Here is a 21,316-nt window from a genome sequence, read left to right as displayed (position 1 = left end):
GCACCTGTGAGGCCGAATGCCGTCACCTCCCCATTTGGGTGATGCTGCCCCGATCCACATGGCCTCCGGCAGCTCCAGCGCCAGATCCATGAGAGTGGTCAGCCCCGTTCCATGTTGCTCGCCAACGGATGGTCAGTCAGCTCAAGTAGAGATCTTCGTCTGAGCTTCGGGCTGTCCACGAGTAGGCATGATTGACAATGCCAGATTCAGTAGGATTTAAAGGAAGTGCAGGGACCTCTCCTAAAAAGCAGCGACCATCTTGGCCTTGCTGTCCACACCCCCTCACCTCTTCATTTTCTATTCGGTCTCGGTCTCAGGTTCAACGTTGTCCTGCGAATATCAATGTCCTTTTAGTTGTAATTGATTTAACATATTGGGATTCATTTTAAGTACATATAACAATACAAATAAACTATGAGCATCTAGATTTTATGATGTGTCTTGATTGTTTCTGTTTTTGTTGACTGATGTGTGGTTTTATGTATACTACTTAATTTTTAGACACAATATTAGGTTATTTTGCTCTGCTAACTGTGCCTTCCTTTTACGTCACTTTCAATTCAACGCATCAATTCAACGCATCAGCCAGACTCATATTAGACATCCCGCGTAAAGAACACATTTCTGGTCACCTGAAAAACCTCCACTGGCTCCCCGTCAATAAGAGAATAACTTTCCGCCTCCTCACCCTCGCACACAAAGCTCTCTACGAACCTGGACCCGAATGCCTCAATTCACGTCTTTCCTTCTACACCCCCTCCCGCCAGCTGCGCTCTTCCAACCAAGCCCTCGCTACTGTTCCCCGCGTCAACAAAACCACCATGGGAGGAAGATCATTCTCCTACCTAGCGGCCAAAACCTGGAACTCACTTCCCATGCACCTTCGCCTCACTCAAAACCACCTAGCATTCAGAAAGCAGCTTAAAACCTGGATATTCGAGAAGTAATTCCCCACCCCTCCTCAAGCGCCTTGAGACCCTCTGGGTATGTAGCGCGCTATATAAATTTACTGACTTGACTTGACTTGACTAGTTGCATAGAGTGATTCATTCGGTTAGCAGTACTGACGGTCAAGATCACCTTGAGTGGGATTGAGCTGTGTTGGATTAATGTGAGGGATGTTTGCATTCCTTCTGTACGTTATACTTGTGTATGTATGTATGCTCACCATTGAGCCTTCAATTATTTTTGTTTTGATATAAACAAATCATCTAATTTTCCGTTTTACACTGATTTTACAGATAAATGCTGACAGAATCCCATCTATTTATATATTTGTATTTATTTTTAAAATTGAAAATACGGAAAATATGTAATTTTTGAGTGGGTGTTGAGGCTGTCAGTCATGACTGTTAGGACAAGGAAAAGAGTTTAAAAAAATGAATGCGTTCGTTGTTTCACAAAACACAAAAGAAATATGGATAATTGCAATAAAAAGAAAACAAAACAAAGTTATAATTACAGATAGAAATGTATAAAAACGAATACCTTACAACCGGAAGTCCTATATATAAATGGACACATATCATTCACTTTCTCTTTTCTACCCAGGCGATCAACATTGCTATTAAAAGTAAAATTCCCTGTGTGGTGGTGGAAGGGTCTGGACAGACTGCTGATGTCATTGCCAGCCTGCTGGATATGGAGGGCATAATCCTTGGCTCATCCACCATCAAGGAAAAGTTGGTCCGCTATTTGCCCCGCACGGTTTCACGGCTATCGGAGGAAGAGACGGAGACCTGGATCCGATGGGTATGATTTTATGTGCCACTTGTCTTCATACAGCCACGATCTGGTCTGGGGTGGAGAGATTTAATGGGTGGGTTTCTGGTGACTGACATGGAGCTAACTCACATTATTTACAGGAACAACATTACTCATAGGTCACATGATAGGGGCATATGTGTGAGACACAAAGTTCACTCATTGGTTATCAGCCTTGAATATGCAGAGAATATGCCTGATGCTAATATTGCCCACGCTGAAGAACTGCAAATCTTGACAGTGGTTAAAAATCTTCCTAAAAGGTTGACAAAATAACTCTTGAGAAACATACTGACACACTAGGTATGTTTTCCTGAAGGCTCCGCATAAACAGATGTCTTGTAGGGACCTCACAGTCTGCAAAGCCTACATTACAAGCAGGAGTTCACAAAGAAATTGAGATTCTTTAGAAGTTTCCCTGGATGAAGTTGAAACCAAATGATGTTAAGCTACAACCCATTCCAGGTAGAATTATGCTTGTGTATGGAAGCGTGGAGGTCTACATTGGGTGTCATTATGAGATCCTCGGATGCTGGCATATACATTTTCCACCCTTGAGTTATTGATACAGTGAGTCTTGTAAACGCTAAGGGCTGCAGAATTAACCAGGAACCTTGGTAGAACCCTGAGATTCCCCTAAGAAATGAGGACAGGGGCGTAGGAGACCCTATAATTCCGGGGGAGGGGGGACAGGGACAACCTTGTGGACTTTCCAGTGACTCTGCACAAATCACCACCTGTTAAACAAATACAAACGCATACTTTCGAAGTGAAATATTGAGAAAAGCAGGCATGTAGTCACAGTTTGCATGTATGCTTTATTGTTATTTACATACATACAGTAATCAGACCAAATGTTAAAAAACACATGTATATGAATCTTGCATCTTCATGCAACAAGCAAACAAAGGTCGCTGGCTTAGGGTGGGGGCGTCATGTTTGTAAGTTCATTATGGTTTGAAAAGTACCTGCTGCTGCATTCCTGGTCTCCAGCAATTTTCAGGCAACAATAAAAATGTGAAGATAACTTCGGCTATTAATGTTCTTTATTGAGAGAGATAGGAGGTTTGTCTAGTGGAAGTTTTGACTCATGGTAAGGTGGCCACAGTGGGGTAATATGCCTGCTGCAAAGAACGAGTACCACGCAGATCACGAAATGCATATCATGTAAATAGGTCAGTGAGTTACTGCTTTTGTCTGAGAGATTCTTTTGGTGTTTGCAGTTTATAAGTTAAAATACTAACATTGAACATTGAGCTATTAACCGTCATCAAAGAACTGCATCAAAACTTCAAGGTATAGATTAGAACGTTATGATTTTTCCCGTCTTTCCTTATCCTAATGTTGGAAAATGGGTTCATTAGGATAGAAATCAATTCTGATTATTAAAGAGAACCCCCAACCAAGGTGTTATGTTTTACATTCAGAGTTTGTGTTTCTTTAGTGTTGCAAAGCCACCCCGTGCCCTGGGCACTCCCCAACATTTTTTTTCACAACCAATTAAAGGAAACAAGCGCCTGAAACACTCCCCAACTTTTTGCTGACTGGTACTGGTGGTACCTGACTCTGACTGACCCTGGGCTCTGCCTGCCCAGGGCCAGTGCTATTCTGAAAGAGACACATACAAATACAGTGAAAACACCTACATACACTAGGGTGCACTATGGGTTAGAGTAACCCTATGATTGGCATGACCTCTCCTATAAGGCCCTAGTACATAATAGGGCAGGAGAACTAACTTTAAGTCCCTAGAATGTAAAAGAGCATGGCAGTTTAGAGGCCAGCAGCCCTTTCTGCGTTTGCATGTATGCACTGCTGAAGCCTGAGGTCAGTTTAAAAGCAGCCCTGTGTTGTAGGACTGCTTTTAAAATGCAAATGTTCCCCAAACTCGACTTTTGGGTTTGGGGAACTTACAAATTGATCAACTTAAATGTTGGGGCAAAATTAATTTAAGTGGAAAAATGTTTTCCACTTGACGATAGCTGTATCATATTTGCCACATAATACACCATCTGCTGCATAAGTTAACGATTTCACCCAAACAATTTTATAGCTCAAACGGATCAAAAATTACTAAAATAAATGTGACTGTGAAGTGTAGGGCCCTTTGCAAAGGTTGACTGCTCTCCCTTCACTCTGCTGCATTTGTATGTTACACAGGTACTAATGAGGCAAAAGCTTTGCAGAGGCTGTTAGTATGTATAAATATGTCAAAATAATAAAGTATCATAAAATGTACCGCATTACGCTGCACCCTTTTTATTGTTGCATAATTTACTCAACGCTGCAACATAATTTTGGCCTCCATTGCTTCATAACTCCAGTGGCCCGAAAGCAGGCTGCACCTCTTAAAAGTGTTTGTGCATGAAGCAGAGACCAAGAAGTTTGCAAACTTAGGGGCTGATTACGATGAGAGGTGGACTTCAGTCCGTCCGCCACAATCGGGGAATGGTACTGCTGAGCTACAAAGTGGCGGCCCCACAATAGGCATTACAATGGCGTTCGCAGTGCCTATCTTTTACATTGTAGCAGGTGCTGCTGGCTGCATCATCCGCCGCAATGTAAAAAAGGGACATGTTACATATATCACTGCACTAGGTGGCAGGGACAATGCGGTGCCTCTCACATGGTGCAGTGATATGTAGGGGGGCATCATAGATGCCACCCAGGTACCATGTCTTGGGGCTGGGGGGAAAGGGGCCTGCTACAGGTCTCAATGTCCCTTCCCACCAGCTTTTCCATGGCGGTGAACCGCCATGGATAGGCTGGCGGTTAAGGGACATCGTAATCCCTACTGCGGTGCCTAGGAGGCACCACCAGCATTGTAGGACCCACGAGCCCCTCCGCCAAACTGGCGGGCTCAAGGAGCCCATCGGGTCCATGCCGGTTGGTCTTTCTTACCGCCAGGGAACCACCCGCTATTGTAAAATGGCAGGCAGTGATGCAGTCACCGATGGCAGTGAGACCCCACCGACGGGGCGACATGGCGGTCCCAGCCCCATTATAATCACCCCCTAAGTTTGGTGTGCATGCAAATCCTACATTGCCAACCACTGGTAAATTACACTACTACTGCTGAAAAAGGCCAATGGAGATACCAATGGGTGAGGTGGACTGACCTCAAGGGTCTTGTGTCCTCACTGACAGAGTCACTGACGATCTAGGGTGTGCTTCTTCGTTTGCCTGCTCGCAAGACTGGAGGTGAACTGCAGTATGGATTGTGGTGGACAGGCCTTCAAGGTTAACTCACACTTGCCACCGTTAGGATCCACCTGCGGGTGCTAAGACACCAGGGCTTCTAAGGTCCATCAGGCCTTCTAAGGTGTAGCATCAGAATAAGCTCTGCTAGGAGTGTGGTCTGGTGGACAGGTCATGAAAGCTGAACATGGTTCTCCAGTTCCAAATTCAGCAGCTCTGGCCAGAGTGGCACATCCTCTCCCACACTGAACACCATACTGCCCCACTAAGAGAAACTTGCAATGCCTTCGGCTCCACTCAATTGTGCTGTGACTAAATTCAAATTATGCACTTGACAACAGTAAAATACTGCCTGAAAAAAAAGAATAACACCCTGGAAAAAGCAAACACTCATAGGGAATGCAAGAATAAGCAACGCATGTGAACTGTAATCAGTAACAACATGGTTACCTTAATGGTTTTAAACTCATTATTCAGAAATCAGTAAGGGATTTTGCCTGAAAAGTTCAGGACATGGCTACAGTACCAGGAAGGGACCCGTTTCAATGTCCATTGCTTATATCCTTTCAAAATGTAAGCAGTTTGGTTTAAAAAAGACCACATCCCCGAACACAGAGCCACATTTTATAAAATAAAATAATTAAAACTCCACCCTTCAACCAGGTATTGCAGTCCCTTTAGGAATGTTGCACTTCCCCACCGTGGGAAAACAATGTTGTTCAAAGAAAGAAGATAAAAAGAAAGTACCGCTTTCACTGGTAAACTCTGAAAAGTGGTGCTAATGTGTGTTGGTGAATAATAACAATCTGGTTTGTCTGCTGACCACTCTGTATAGCTTTATTTAGGTATTTAATTATTTTTTCTCTCCTGAGGTTTTTCTTTTGAATAGAAAACAGTCAGAAAATGAGGACATTTCCAGCTAAAGTGTTCCACCTTTTTTGGATACATTTCACATTTGAACAAATAAAGGATCCCTTTGACATGTGAACAAATAAAAAGAGAGGCAAGAGAAAGTATGTAAGAGCTGTCTCTTGAAATCCACAGGTTAGGAGGAGCGAGACAGAGACAGAAAGAGATGGAGGAATAAAGAGAGAGAGAGGGGACGAGGGCAGCTGCCAGAGGCAGATCAGGGGAAGTGGACACTGTCATTGCCTTCTCTTGGCATGAAGGAAAAGAGACAGAGATGTTTTTCATTTTCTGCCCTTCCCAGAACACAGAGCTTTACTGCAGCATAACAAAAGGTAGAGGGGGGTGGCCTCTCTGACTCCAGGCAGGTCAAGTGCAGGGCCATTGATTAACAGAAGGGAGAGGGGAAATTCCTTTGTCCCCTGGTCCCCCCACACGTGTCCCCTTTGTCACCTCCACTCCAAAATCGGGGGGGGGGGGGGGGGGGGTGATATATCCCCAGCGTCCCCCACACTTCCTACACCCATGAATGAGGAAAGAGTAACTGAAGGTCGAATACCCCTAATTCCAGCAGATCTCAGTTGCTTTCAGCAGCGAAAATCTCTGAGGGAAAATCTAGAGGTCTGCTGTGTTCTCGTGGACCTCAGGAGACCTCACTGGGAATTAAGAGCCACTCGAAATGATGGCCATCTTGTGGTAACTGTTAAATCCTAATTCTGTGGTTAACGCTATTATGCTACAGTTTTGTGGCACTGCACGAGCTTTTGCATCTTTTGTAGGACAGCTTTTAGTTGAGTTGATAGGTATAGCTCCCATTCTTGTGTGAGTACATATTCACCCGTACTCACACAAGAGAGGTATGTAGACACCAATGATGAGAGAAAAGGGACTGCAATGTACATTTGACTCACATAACTAGAGTGTGCCATGGTGGTCTCTCTGTTCATTACCTGAACTCACTAGTCTGCAAACATTCCTTACTCACTTGTTTGCTATCAATGAGTTGTGCCCTAAATAAACGACTCTGTGCCAGCAGTGATAGAAGTCCTAATTTGGATTTTTATAGTGCTATGATGATAGGGTCTTTTTTGGTTTATGGATTATTTATTATGGCATGGCAACAGTTTCTGGGCTGACTGCCAGTTAAAAATTTACATCTGGACCTATGACTATGGTTTACACCGAAGCTATCATGCTTCACTGCTCGTGCCTATGTATATACGTCCAGGGATGAAATATGAAACTAGACACAATTCTAAAGAAGGGCCTTTCCAGAAATGGACATAAAATTCAAGTGCTGAATCTAAATCCAGACACAGGTCTGCTTGGGTGGGCTTTTCAACTGAATGCAGTACTTCGAACCCAGCCCCCATAGCTCCACTTGTGACCCCAAAAACGGGACACAACACTCCAGATGTGGCCTCCAGAAATAGATGCAATGCTGCAGATATGAACTGCAGAACTAGTTAAAGTACTTTAGAAGAGGCCCCTAGGACTGGGCAGTGCATTTTCACATGTAGTTTCCAGTAATAATGCCTTGATTCAAACCTTCGGTGAAGTCAGACTTCATATTTGCACTTGGCCCGATAGCCTAATTGACTAAAACATCAAATGCAGGGTTTTATGTTTGACCCACATAGTGACAGGTTCAAATATCGTTGGGTCCACGAAGTCTGTCTTCTCCTTATACATTTCATCCTATGTACATTTGAGATCAGTAATAATAGATATCTGTTATATAGTGCCAAAGAACCTTGCTGGGATATGTATAGTTACAGAAGGTACTGATTATGTTGCATTTCTCCTTTTGTCTGTTTCCCCATGCACCGCCGATATTTCCCTCTGCCTTCTGCTTCCTTTTCACATGGGTTAGCTACTTTGCAATCTTCTGATATTGCATTCCCAAAATGTTTCCCATTTGTTGACTCCAAACCTTCTCGCCCATCTTGTAATGCTACCTCTGACCGCTCAACCCTAAATGAGCACCCAGCGACCCATGCCCCTTCAACTGTCCAACCTTAGAGAAACTAAATCAGCCACCAGCTCACCACCATTCTCAACCCCTACATTGATCGCCACAACCACTTGTCTAGGTGCCTGGAAACACGCAGAAGTCATACCCTTCCTCAAGAAACTATCGGCAGACCCCAGCGAACTCCAGAACTCCTGTCCCATTTCTGGGCTCCCATTTCCAGCCAAAGTCATGAAGAAGGCATCAACCTCCAACTCACCGAACACCTTGAGAGAAACAACCTGCTGGACCCTTCCCAATCAGGATTCAGTTCCAACCACAGAACCCAGACAGCCTTGATTGCCGCAAAAGATGACCGATGCACCCTACTCGACAAAGAAGAATCAGCTGCCCTGATCCTGCTAGACCTCTCCACAGCCTTCAACACCATCTTCCACCACACAATCATCGATCATCTGCGACAGATCCGAATCACAGACGATGCACTCAAGTGGATGGCTTCCTTTCTCACAGGGTGCACCCAAAGAATTTGTCTCCCTCACATCACCTCTCAACGCAAAGGCACTATCTGTAGAGTCCTTCAAGGTTTTTCCCTCTGTCCAACCCTCTTCAACATCGATATTACACCACTCATGGACATCATCAGAACCAAACTGAAGTACTGATCCTCGGCAGACACACTTCCCTCTGGAACGACTCCTGGTGGCCATCGAAACTTGGACCCACCCCCTCTCCAAAAGACCACACCTGCAACCTTGACATCATCCTAGAGAGCAAACTCTCCATGAAATGACAGGTCACCATACAAAAGAGATGCCAATTCAGGCTCCTGATCGATGCCTACAAGGCCCTCCACGACCAAGGACCCACCTACATGAATCACCGCCTGAACTTCCACCTACCTCCTAGGAACCTCTGCTCCACTCATCTTTCCCTCACACAGATACCAAGCATCTGATGATGCCGCACCAAAGGATACTCCTTCTCCCACCTCAGCACCAAGCCCTGGAACGCCATTCCCCTCCAACTCTGTACTTCACCCTTGCTGACCTACTTCAGGAAGGGACCCAAGACTTGGCTCTTCGACTGACATCGCAGCATAGCGCCTGGATACCCTCTCGGGTGAGAAGCATAACTATACAAGTACCGCTTGATTGGTTGATTGAGTGAGAGACATTAGTCATTGTTGCATTTATACAGTGATGTGGCCTTCAAGCCCTCACTGATGGCTTCCTGAAGTAACTTCTCAATGTTTAATTCATCCCATGGCAGGGGTTAGTGGACCACATTCCCCCTCAGGCCAGAAAGAAGTGAGATCACGAAAGAGGGCCTGTTGCTCTCAGTAAGTACTTAGTGGCCCTAGCACCTGACGGACAGCCATTACCAACGCCTTATTGATTTTTGCTATTGAGTGTCCCTTGCATTTGCTCGTGCCTCGACTGTCTGGCACCGCCCGCTGAGGTCAGCATATGTCCATTAAAACATATTTTTCCTGTTCAGAATTTTCTAGTTAGGAAGATTAAAACTATAAAAGGATTGCACATTGGAAAAAATGACATAATTCTTCCATCCCATCATCGATATTATGCACTCCATTTAGCACTCTCTGCTCACCTGCCTTTCTGTGTCAAGAATAACACTCTTATTTTGGCAAAAAGCATTTGGCAAGCCAAAGTCTAGTGCAAGTCTAATGCAGGGTGAAATTTTCTAGACAGGGCCCAAGTCAGGGGTACACGCGGGTAGATGCTGCCCACCCTGCCAAGAAGATGGGTCCCACTGACTAAGGGCCCTCCACTGGTTGCCAGTGGACAAAAGGATTGACTTTAAGTCTCTGTGTCTGGCATATAAGGCACTTCACGGCTGAGGACCTCAGTTCCGGAGAACACATTTTAAATGGTATGTCCCAGCGAGAAGTCTAAGATCGACTCATGCAAAACTTCTTCAAGAACTCAAGTTTAGGCAGGCGAGGTGGGGAGGAAGAAGCTTCCTGCTGAGGACAGCCAAGTTATGGAACCTTCTACCTACTGCAATAAAAAGTAGCCTGTCGCTTCTGGCTTTCAGAAAGGCAGTCAAAACATCGTTGTATCCCAGTTAAGCTAGAATCGTACCCCTTCATTAATCTGGAACGCATCAAACAACAGCGCCAAGACGCACTTGGGCATTCGCGTGCTTTACAAGCTTACTAATCAAATCAAATCAAATCACTGTGCTCGTCCCGTTGTAATTTTCAGACACTAGGACACAGCAGCGCATGCATGTTATCTGCTTTCACTCCGAGCAACAACGTGCAGGTGGGGAGGGGGATCTTTCCAATTTCAGACTCTAGCTAGGCGCATAACAAAGGCTGAATTTAAGGGGTCATCAAGCCTTCTTTTGTTAAAGTATCCTTTGCTGGAAGCTACCTGGAGCCTCCCACCTAGATGCAAATGCCAGGAGGGGAAACAAAGGCACACAACCTGTTAGCACTTCACTTTTACATAAGCGAGGAGGCACACTTCTGACTTTATGCGGTCCCTGTATATGAGAGATATGCGTGCACTGTAAGAATGTCAGATGTGTTGATCTGTCCAAGTATTTACACAAAATATTTTAAATCCCACTATTTTTTTTATTTCTGTTATAGTGCTACTCATCAAAATGCAGGTGTGTCAGAGCGCTTTACATCACACATACTTATGACATTGAAAATAAATCATGCACATTTTTACTTCAATGTCAGAATATGTGTTACATAAGATAGTGAGGGTTACAAGGTGTACAAATCACCCGTCATGCCCATGCTCACTGTGTTAAATTAGAAGGATTACAATTTATGGACGGCAAGTAACAAAAGGACCTCTGTGTTAAAAGCAGTGACCCACTTATCTATCTAGATAAAATAAAAATCTGTCATCTGCATTTACATGATGTGCTTTGAAGGAGACACATTTACCATCCATGCTACTTTGAGTCAAAACGGGCATTAGACAAAACACAGATCTCCCCAGAAAATATGTTAATCACCAAAGTTATTTTACCATTATTATTATTTATTATTCCCTCAGATTTTCTTGCTGGTTATCGCAGATTTTTGTATTTCGATTTGGGACATTGACGCTTTGTTTGTGTTTCGCATGTTTTAGGCATCTCGTAAATATTAACGCTGTCATTTGACGCATTATCATGAGACTATCGCATGGTACCGCCGTGTTGAGAATACAACGTTAACACAGTGTTATTTTCCCGCGATAGACAGCAATATGCAAAGTTGCGTTAAGCTAATTTTGCGATAATTATCACACATTCTTGAGAATATCCCCCATGGTGTTCTCTCTGTCTTATTTATTTTATTTATATTTCATTTAATATTTATACATTTATAGAGCGCATGATTACACCGCCGGTGTGTCCCCGCGCTAGTAGGAGACTCTCAGATGGCAGGAGTTGAAAGTAAGGCATGTCACATCAAGCCCATGAGCATGTATCAGGGGGTCTTGGGGGTCTATTCAAATTTCCTGGTGGAGAAAAGCCATGTCTTCAGTATTTTCAGATAGGTAGCTTCACATGGCTCCGTTCTCATGTCAACAGGTAATGAGTTCCAGTGTTTAGTTGCTAGGTTTCTAAAAGACCGACCACCCATCCTAGACTTCCTTATTCTTGGTACATTTTCTGGTGTCTTTCCTTCGGATCTCAGGTTTCTGCTGGGTGTGTAGGCTGCTATCATAGTTTGAAGGTATCGTGGACCTTTTTTTGCCAAGATTCGGTGACAGTAGCACATTGTCTTGAACAATATTCCTTTCTCCACAGATAGCCAATGCAATTTGGTTAAGGCCTTTGTAGTAGATGTTCTTTTAGGGAGATTCAGCACTAGGCGGGCAGCTACGTTTTGTGTGTTCAGTGCATCTGTCGCAGCCACAAATGCATGGAGCACATAGAGATTCCCAATACCCTTCTGAGGGTCTCGAATGATGAGAGGCCATGCTTAGTTTGGAAAGTTACTAGGGCACTTAGGCCGTTATTCGAAATTTGGTGAATGGATTGCCAAACCACTAGAGGGGCCGAGGCCACATCTCTGCCAGCCATTGAGCAGCCCATACATTAAATGTATTGCACCCTACAACTGAAATTAAGCATTTTTACTTTAAAAGTTTCCAGCTGACTCAGCGGCAGCACGTTCAATGAAAATGTAATACCAAATTGGCTGCTATGTCATGGCTGTCCTGTTAGCATTTTTTCCCAAAAACAAGTAGAGAGGAGTTAGGTCTAATGGCTAGAGCTGTTGACCATGAATCTGGGGAACCGGGTTCGCGTCTCGGCAATGCCGCTGAACATCCTGTGATTCTGGGCAGATCACTTAATCTCCTGTGCCTAACAAAAATGAATGTGTCCTCATGTAACACAAATGCTGCTAGGTAAAGCGTTCTGATACCTGATACCTTCAGGTACAGTTCGCGATATATAAAAAAAAAACTCTGTAAAAGTGCCCAAAACTGTTGTTTCTAATAAACAAATATACACATACCTGAGAAGCCGGGGCTTTCTCTGAACATTTTCAGCTTTGGTTGCCAAATTGCCAGAGTCCTTTCTCCAAACTGATATATAATAAGCTAATAATACAGCATATAGCTGTGCTGTTTCCCCGACAGTGCCACAGAATTGCTTTTTGGGACTGAGAAGCTTCTTTACTTAGTCCATAATGCTGCAGTACCTTCCATTATACTTTGCTCTGGTGGAGTGAGGATCATCCGACCAAGCAAGTCCAGCTTCAGGCAGCAGTGAAGCAGCCGGTAGAAATACCATTGCAGAGACCTCCTAGTCCACAAAAATTGTGGCGGCCACTCCCCCCACAGAAAGAAGCAAGCAAGTATGGCAGTACACGAGAAAGCAAGCACCTGTAGAGGACAGATACTAAAGCCAAGCGGGGGCCTGCCCTCCTCAATGAGCAAAATCATTAACGAAAAATGCCCAAGCTATCACTGTTATCTGTTCGCTGACTGTGGAAACATGACTTTATTTTAATAAGTTTCCTTTGTAGACACCAGGAGATGTTGACAGTGGTACTGCAGCCACCAAACTATATTTAGTGAATGTGTCTTATTACTGACTATAATCACTAATGTCCAGATACAGATGACGTAAAAAATGATATTGCAGAAGCATCACTGGTGATTTTCTTCTCTGTACCTACATTACAAGTACAATTGGTTTGCTGACAGTGGAATTCATCAGTACAACAGCATTAAAATTTGAGAGTGGAAGTAAAGATCCCTTAGTTTGACTAAGATAATATAGTGAATGAAAGGCTTGAACTAGCTAGAGGGGTTTGCACGAGGACACCAGGGTTGTCAGAGCTGTTTCCTGGCTGAACTGGGGATGTTCTTCTTTCTGCAGGTGAAGGAGATCATGGAACATCTGCACCTCCTGACAGTCATCAAAATTGACGAGGCCGGAGATGAGATCGTGAGCACGGCTATTTCATACGCATTGTACAAAGGTAAACTCATGGACCAGCAAGTAAAGCAGGATGTGTGTTAGGTTTGCACCAATGTGCTGCTTTGTGCCTTAGATAAGACAACCAGTGGCGTAACATCAGCCGGTGATGGATTAAACCCAGATCTGTTGACTGGGTGTGAGTGTTTGATTAGTTCAGATGCTCCGTCCATCACCACCCCCTTTTGTAACATCAGCCCCAGCAGCCCCCGCTGTGCGGGGTGTGGGGAGGTCCACAAACTCCCGGGGGCCCCCTCTGGAACTGTGCATGGGGGACGGGCCCCTGGCCAGAGAGTTCATGCCTGGGTCGAGCGGTGGATGGGATATGGGGTTCTGCCAAGTTTTTTGCAGGCCCCCCCTAAGTTTCGTTATGTCACTGAAGATGGCCCACATGTACACAACTATTTTGTGGTCACAAAGTCTGGGATTCGCAAAATCAATGCTTTGCAACTGCAAAAGAGTGTTCTGAAATGTATAAAAGTTACCCTGCAAGCCAACTTGTAAGGTAACTTTTGTGGCCGCTTCAGAATCGCAAATAGAAAAGAAGCGTGAAAGATGCACCCTCCTATTTGTGATTCGGAATGCCATGTATGAGTGGTTTGTGGCCGCAAATGTGGCTGTGCAGTTAGTTCATTGTTTACTTACCGCCACCCAAGTTGAGGTGGCAACTGATTAGCAGAGGGCAAGTTGTTTCCATGGGAAGGACAGATTCCCTTTGGATAATCCTGTTGGAGGGACATTGGAAGGGCAATGTGTGGGGGTGGGGGAGCGGGGGCGATTGAGGAAATATTATTTGGGAGGGTGGCCATAGTCACAAGCTCCTTCCAATGCCTTTCATTTCAAATATTTTTTATTAAAGCAGCCTGTGTTTCTTTAACCCATTCCCAGCGTCGAACGTTCAGCGCCCAGTGCTGAACGTTCGGAGAACGAATGCTGGCCGGACGGCCAACGGTCGTGCGCAGCACTGGGGAGGTAGCGCTCGTGACGACCGTTGATCGACGGCAGCAATTAAAGGGTTAAAGGACATGGGATGCTTTTAAAAGAAATGTTCATTTGGATTCAAGGCAAAGTAAAGGGCTTGAGGTCAGCTGTCCCTTGTAGGCCTCCAGCCCTGCATTCACATAGGTTCCTTGGGGGGACCTCAGAATGCCTCCTTCCTAATATTAATTAGGCAGGAGGCTTTGCGACTTATAAGTACATCAGTAAAATTGCAAAATCAACAAATCACAAATTAGTGTTAGTCCAAGGTTTTTACTGTGTGTTAATGTTTACCTTGCACTGTGTGTGAGTTGGTATTGAGGAGTAACAAAGCTCATATTTGTATGGAAAAACTGCGGCATTACCACATCAATCAATCAATCAATAGAAAACTTTATTCGGTTTATAGTTCAAACAATAAAAGTTACACGTCATAAAAACAATATAAGTGACATTACATTGTTAAGATGATATCAAGAACAGCAATAAAAATAGATAAATAATTCACAAAAAGCCTGAGGAAAACACTCATTACAAATCCATATAATTCCTAGAATTAACAATTGCTTTTAAAAATCTCACTATAAAAAATAAACAGTCCTCTTTCAATAGTTGAAGATACACCAGTGCAGGACGAGCCTGCCTAAAATTCAAACTTTTTAAAATGGGACCAGATAGCGTTTACGAGGAAATTCATACAATTGACATAAAAACATAAAATGCAACATATCCTGCGGAGACTGTCCGTTGCAGCCGCAAGGAGCTGCCACTCTGCGATTAGTAAAACATTTGGGTCTGGCAAGCAAAAGGTGGAAAAGGTTCAGACGAAACCTAGTTAATAGGAATTTCTCGTGCGTGGACAACGACCCCATAAGTTATCGATCTGCCCTTGTGGTTACTTTGAGCATTATGTACGTCCACATATTTGGTTTCTTTACCTCCTTAGCTTCTCAATCCATATTCCTTTCTGACAGGAAGGAAACTTTAATTGCCTCCACATTCCTCTTTGGGATGCATTCAGGATTAGTGAATAGGTCCCCCCGCCCTAGCCTACCAAAACTTTTCTTAACGTACCTCAGCCACGGAATACGAGCTGAGTTATCAAGGGACCCTATGATCAAATGGGTCAGAAAGAAGTCTGGATTCAACCAACATTTTAACCCACAAATCAGTGGTCGGAAAGAAAGTACGTCATTTACATAAGGGACCCCCAACTCCTCCTGGACCGCTAAATTGGATGTACCCCGTGGAACACATAATAGGCTTTCCAGAAAGTCGTTTCCCGCTATTTGGAGGGATTCTCCAGCATTATATCCCCATATTTCGCTGCCATATGAAGCTATGGCAAGGCTTTTGGCCTGATACACTTGCAGTATAGCTCCTGTGGGTTTCTTCCCTAATTTGGAAGCAAGATTAAAGATTGCTGAATTCACCCTAGCAAGGTCCCCTTTTTTCTGTAATAGGGGATCCCAATTAAGTTTATTCTCAAAGAGGACCCCTAAGTAAGAATTACCACATCATTTCTAATGCTGATTTGCGAGCAAAGCCAGTTCGTACCCGAATTGGGATTACTGGCCATTTGAAATGAGGTTTTAGGAGGTATTCAAAGCATAGGTTATTATGAATAGAATTACTTGTTTGGTATGTCAAATGTTACCACATTTTTCAGTTTCATAGCACAACAAAGATATGGCCGGTATGATTGTTAGGACAGTGAATGTTTTTAATTCAGATTTTGTATTTTATTTAATTTTCTAAAATACGAGCAAACACACACTTGCACCGGGTGCTATGCTATTTAAAAAGTCAGGACATGCAGACTACAATATAGAATATATAAAAATACAACCACCACAATCCAAAATAATAGCAGAACACAAACATATTAGCATACATTTCCCCAAACGAGGACTTCCACAGTTTAGTTTTAAGATATCTGTTGGAAGAGTGAGAATTTGAATTTGTCCTGAGTGCACCTGGCGGAGAACCAACATTTAGACTACCAGAGCAGCAAAAGCATGGGTAGAAGTTGAATCTTCCAGAAGTTTTGCCTCTCACGCTTAGCTGGCCTCTGCTCTATAACCATCTAAATGCACTAGACATGTTCAGTTTGTTAGACAAGTGTGAAGGGAGGCTGGCATGAATGGATTTTTGAGCGAGGCATACAAACTGAAACAGACTCTAGTCAGTGAAAGGTAGCTAGTGTAAGATTTGCATAACCGGTCTAAAAGCAAGTTTCTTGATCCCACCACTAGTTTGGTAATATAATGAACATCTCCTTCACAGGGTGAAGGGGCACTGAGGATGTCCATAAAACCAAGGGCTTGAAATAGAGCTTGGCGGATGGGATACTTAGTCACAACCGTGGAGGCTATCCAGTCCACCTCATTAGAACATTGGAATGTCAAGCGCTCAATGGAAAACAATGGAGTGCTCCGGGCTACTGATGAGCGGTAGAAGCCCGGAGCATCAACATTCCAATTTTTAGCAAAGGCCTCATGGACTCCCAGGGGATTTCAACTCCATGAGGCCTTTGTTTTTACAAATTAGAACATTCTGCCCTCTAGGGTGGAATGTTCTAATAGCCTTAGAGCCCTCCGTAGCGGGCTCTACCGGACATTAAAGGCCCACTCCCTTATTAGAGTTCCTCGCCTTTCGGCTTGGGCCTTAAAAGCTGGAACGGACCGTTAATGGCCTGTAGAGCCTGCTACGGCGGGCTCTAAGGCGATATTAGAACATTGGAATGTTGATAGCTCCACTGAACACAATGAAGTAGCTCCAGGCTTATAATGGCTGGTATAAGATGGGAGTTTCAACATTCCAATATTTGTCTTCATGTTTCTTCCTATTTAATTTAGAGCATTCTACCCTTATTTATATTTATTTATATTTATAAAGTGCACTTGCCCACAAAAAAGGTATATTTGCGCTAGTAGCCTTAAAAACCCAGGATTGTGGGTTGGGGGTTGCTTCCAGCTGCATACCTGGCAAGAAATACTGAGGGAAGAGCCACGTTTTCAGGGATTTTCTGAAATGCAGCAGGTCCCCTGCATTCCTAAGGGAGGCAGGAAGCTGATTCCAGAGTAGAGCTTCTATCACTGCAAAGGCCATCCCTCCTAGTCTGTTTTTCTTGAATTTGGGAATACAGATTAGGCTTGCCGATGAAGAGCACAGGCATCTCCTCTAGGAATATTTTTGGAAACAGTACTGCGGAGGGATTGGTCCTTGGCAATGTTCCCTCAAATTTTTTACCTCTGTGTGCGGCAGTGTAGGGTCTCTGTGCGCTTCAGCCGTGGATCTGTGCGCCAAGAACCACACTGCACATGTGTGCAGCGCCAAATATCACTACAAGCATTTGTTTAAAACCCTAGCAGCCCAGCTCTGTTAAGAAGAGACATTTTATTCCTCTGTCTGATGTAACTTTTTTTATACATTGATTTACACACTATGATTCAGTGTCTGTGTAATGTGTATGCAATGTAAAGTGCTTAACACCTTACACTGGTATGAGTGACGCTATTAAACAAAATAAATATGAAAGAGAGAGGGGTTTTGGAGACTTGAGGGTCACTGTTAAAGGTTGGTAATGAGAGTATTCGTGGCTGGGGTGGTCATTGGGGCACCAACAAATATTGTCACAGCAGGCGCCGCCAGCACTAAATGGCACTAATACTTACAGTAAAATTATGAAAACATCCCACATTGCAATTTGAAACCTTGGCAGCTATGTTGCTGCGTTTTTTTCTTAATAGGGTTGGGCTGTGGGATGATTGTGTGCATTTGTTAAGGTTTTTGTGTTAATTGCAGCTCATGATGGGCGCTGCGAGGGCCAAATTAATTTCCGGGGCCTCTGATTTGAACAGCTTGGATTTATGATCCAATTTCAGCTTTTTCATGTCCTTTTTGGCCAGGTCACCGACATTGCAGAGGCACACTGGTCCAATTCTAAATGTGCTTCCATGTAATATTCAGGGATAGTTGGATGTGTTTTCAAAATTGTAACATAGCCTGAAGGAAAATAAGAGGAGACTAGTGAGAAATAGGATTTAGTGATAGAGAAAGGGGGAGAGAGGAACAAAGTAGAAAAAAAGTCAGGGTGCAAAGATGAGAAAAGGGGAAGGGATAATGGAGAAATTGGTAAGAGGGGGACGAAAAGAAAGGCAGCCAGAGGCTTTGGAGAACTGGGATAGAAAACGGAGAATGGAAAACAGGTAAGAGAGAAAGCAAATAACAGGCAGTGAGAGGGAAATGGAGACAAGAATGGGATGGGGAGAAGGGGAAAGTGGGTAAACGTGGAGCGGGACTGGTATGAGGAAGAAGAAAAAGAGGAGAAGGAGACAGTGGGAGCAGCTGGGGAGTGGAAGAAAAAAGGACAAAAGATATGTCAGAGAAGACAGCGAGTGTGGTATGGCAATGCTTCAGAAGTAGCATCTCAGCATGTCAACGTTGGGGTGTTCTATAAGGAGCCTTTTGCGCCATCTTGTCATTTCTAAACGCTTGCTCTATGTAACCGTACTCACCTGAACAAACTAAGAAGGGTGGAAGGTTGGTTAGGCCTTGCCAAGATTTTTAATCTTGCCAAGATGCAGGTCTGAGCAGATGGCAGCTGCAAGTGTGTAAATGACTGATCCATCTGTCCGGAGTATTCTCTTCACTAACACTTGCTTCCCTTCTCTTTTTGAAACTCCGGGGCAGCAACATTGTCATGGTGCCACCAGGGCTTTAAGTGGAAGCTTTTTCAATATTATATGAAAGCCAAAGTTGCTGCTTATTTATCTCATGCAACGAACAACCACTGACACAGCCAATAGTCCGACTTGTTGTAAGTGTGATGTTACTTGTTGTATCATATATCTGGATGCAATGACAGAAACAGGAAAATACAAGTTGGGGGTGCACTATGCCAAGCACAGAAAAGTTTGAAAAGTCACACAATCACCCCACACCCAAGCTCTACTAAGAAGAGAAATACAGCAAGTCTACAAACAAGGCCTGTGCTTTACACACCATGTCTGTGGAGTTGCTGCATTTCTTTTCTTAATAAAGCGCAGCTGCAGGGTGATTGTGTGCCTTTGTTAAAGTTTTCGAGTTAATCATAGTGCCCGTCCGGAGTTGCAATTAACAAAAAAACCTTCAGATGAAGTGAAATGGGATGACTAGGAGTGAGCAGTGTGCCTAAAGGCTTTTATAGGTAAGCATAGGGATCACTGAACTGCTATCCAACTTTCAAATCCTTGAAAGAATACAAACTTAGACCAACATTACAACGCTGACAAGAGATCTGTGAAAACCTGCACCATCACTGCACTGGTACATCAGCTAATTCCGTCGAATGCTCAGGTCACAGATAATCATGCATAAAAAACAAACTCTTTTAGATGTCCGTTTCTCAAGACAATATTAGAACAATAATTAAGACCCTAAAAAAGACTGCTCCTCCACTGCTCAAGACTACTGTTACCATCATCAGTGTCTCACTGGGTCAAGGTATATCTAGTCTATTCTTCAGACGTGTCATAATGAGCACTTACATAAAAAAATAGAGAAATACCACAAACATTTCTCCGTTCTTCCATCCTCTGACCCCATTAAACCTGGAAAGAATAAACACCCTACAATTTGAAAAATATTTAGAACCAAGCCAACTATTGAATTCCCATTAGTCACTTTTCTGTCCCAACCACAGTATGGAAGCTACACCACTAGATGTATGGCAAACTCCTATCACAAGACAGTCTGCTTAACCTGATGAATTTCAGAGCTGAGTTTTGTACAGAAGATCACCCCCTTTCGCCCTAATATATGCAAGTACAAAAAAGCGAATCTCATTTACAGTCAAACTACTTCTTGTTAAAATTTCACATTTTGTCAAAAGGGGTTATTAAAACTGTACTACCAGCATGACCATAACAGACACTCCAGCAAGTCTCTGTCATTGGCAGCCTAATCACAACTAGAAAGATGGCTGGAGAGTTTTGCTGCTTTCAGATTCAGATGGATTTAATGTATACCAGCCATTCTTGCTGCGTATTTATCTTAAGCAACTAGCAACCACTTACAAAGTGAATAGTCCGACTTGTAGGTATGATCAGTGCTTTAAGAGGGCCGGGTCTCACCAGTGCTGAGCACTGGCAGTTTTTTTAAAGGGGGCCTCCAAACAGGCACAGGCAGACCATTTTTTTCCAGACTGCAGTGACAGCAGGAACATCGATGTGCGTGTGCTCACACTGCTCACTTCTCACTAGTAGAGAAGTTAGGGCATGACGTCATGCCTGGTGAGCCTTATAGGTAGGGTGACCAGGAGTCCCAGATGTGTCTGGACCGTCCTGGTTTTTCAACAGTTGTCCCGGCAGATTTCGGGAAAAGTGGCTTATGTTGCGTTTTTTTGAGAAGTTTTATCTAAAACAATTACCAGCAAGACAATGGCCTTGATTGCAAATATCCCCGTCTTAATCTTTCAGATCCCGGTTGCAAAGCCCTACATCTAGTGAGTATATGATGCATGACCCAGTAACCACCTAGAAATGATTTCCTTTCATTGTTTTAACTTAATACTTTTCCTCTTAATTCCAGTACTGGGAACACAGCGGAAATTGTACTCAGCTAGGTAGTATGCCCTAAACCACGATTTACTACACCGACGTACATTTTTTTTTTAGATCTCCCACCCAAAAAGGAAATAGAACCTTCTGGAACTCCAGGCCTGTAATATAACGTACGGACCAGCACAAGTGAACGGGGACCAACCTAAATAAGAATAGAATGTTTGTTAGGTTACTGAGCATTTCGCAGCTTAAGCCACGGCCCAGCAAACCTCAACTGTGATAAATAGCGCAGATTGTAAGTTTACCACGCATAATAGATATCTAAAACTGTATAGATAAATCAGTAATAATGTCAGCTTGTCCCTAGGCCCAAGTATGGACGACCGACTAGCCGACCCTCTGAACGGATGGTGACGATTCAAAGTATACACCATCATTCCTTGAAAAGGCCCCAGTAAGCATGGTTATTATTAGTTCAGCTACT

The 21,316-nt window shown here is 43.7% G+C and overlaps 1 protein-coding gene across 1 annotated transcript in view; it reads left to right on the top strand.

Moving 5' to 3' along the window:
- The window catches only part of TRPM8 (transient receptor potential cation channel subfamily M member 8), a 336,947-nt gene that overhangs the window by 171,815 nt on the left and 143,816 nt on the right, over nucleotides 1-21,316 (top strand). Inside the window, exons 8-9 of the mRNA XM_086958714.1 lie at nucleotides 1,552-1,752; nucleotides 13,211-13,313. Coding sequence (XP_086814840.1) covers nucleotides 1,552-1,752; nucleotides 13,211-13,313 — 304 coding nt within the window. The remainder of the gene's footprint in view (nucleotides 1-1,551; nucleotides 1,753-13,210; nucleotides 13,314-21,316) is intronic.

The sequence above is a fragment of the Lissotriton vulgaris genome, chromosome 2_1 (assembly GCF_964263255.1).
Source record: "Lissotriton vulgaris chromosome 2_1, aLisVul1.2, whole genome shotgun sequence".
Lineage (NCBI taxonomy): Eukaryota > Metazoa > Chordata > Amphibia > Caudata > Salamandridae > Lissotriton > Lissotriton vulgaris.
Note: the sequence above shows the minus strand (reverse complement) of the source record. Positions and strands in the feature narration are given on the sequence as shown.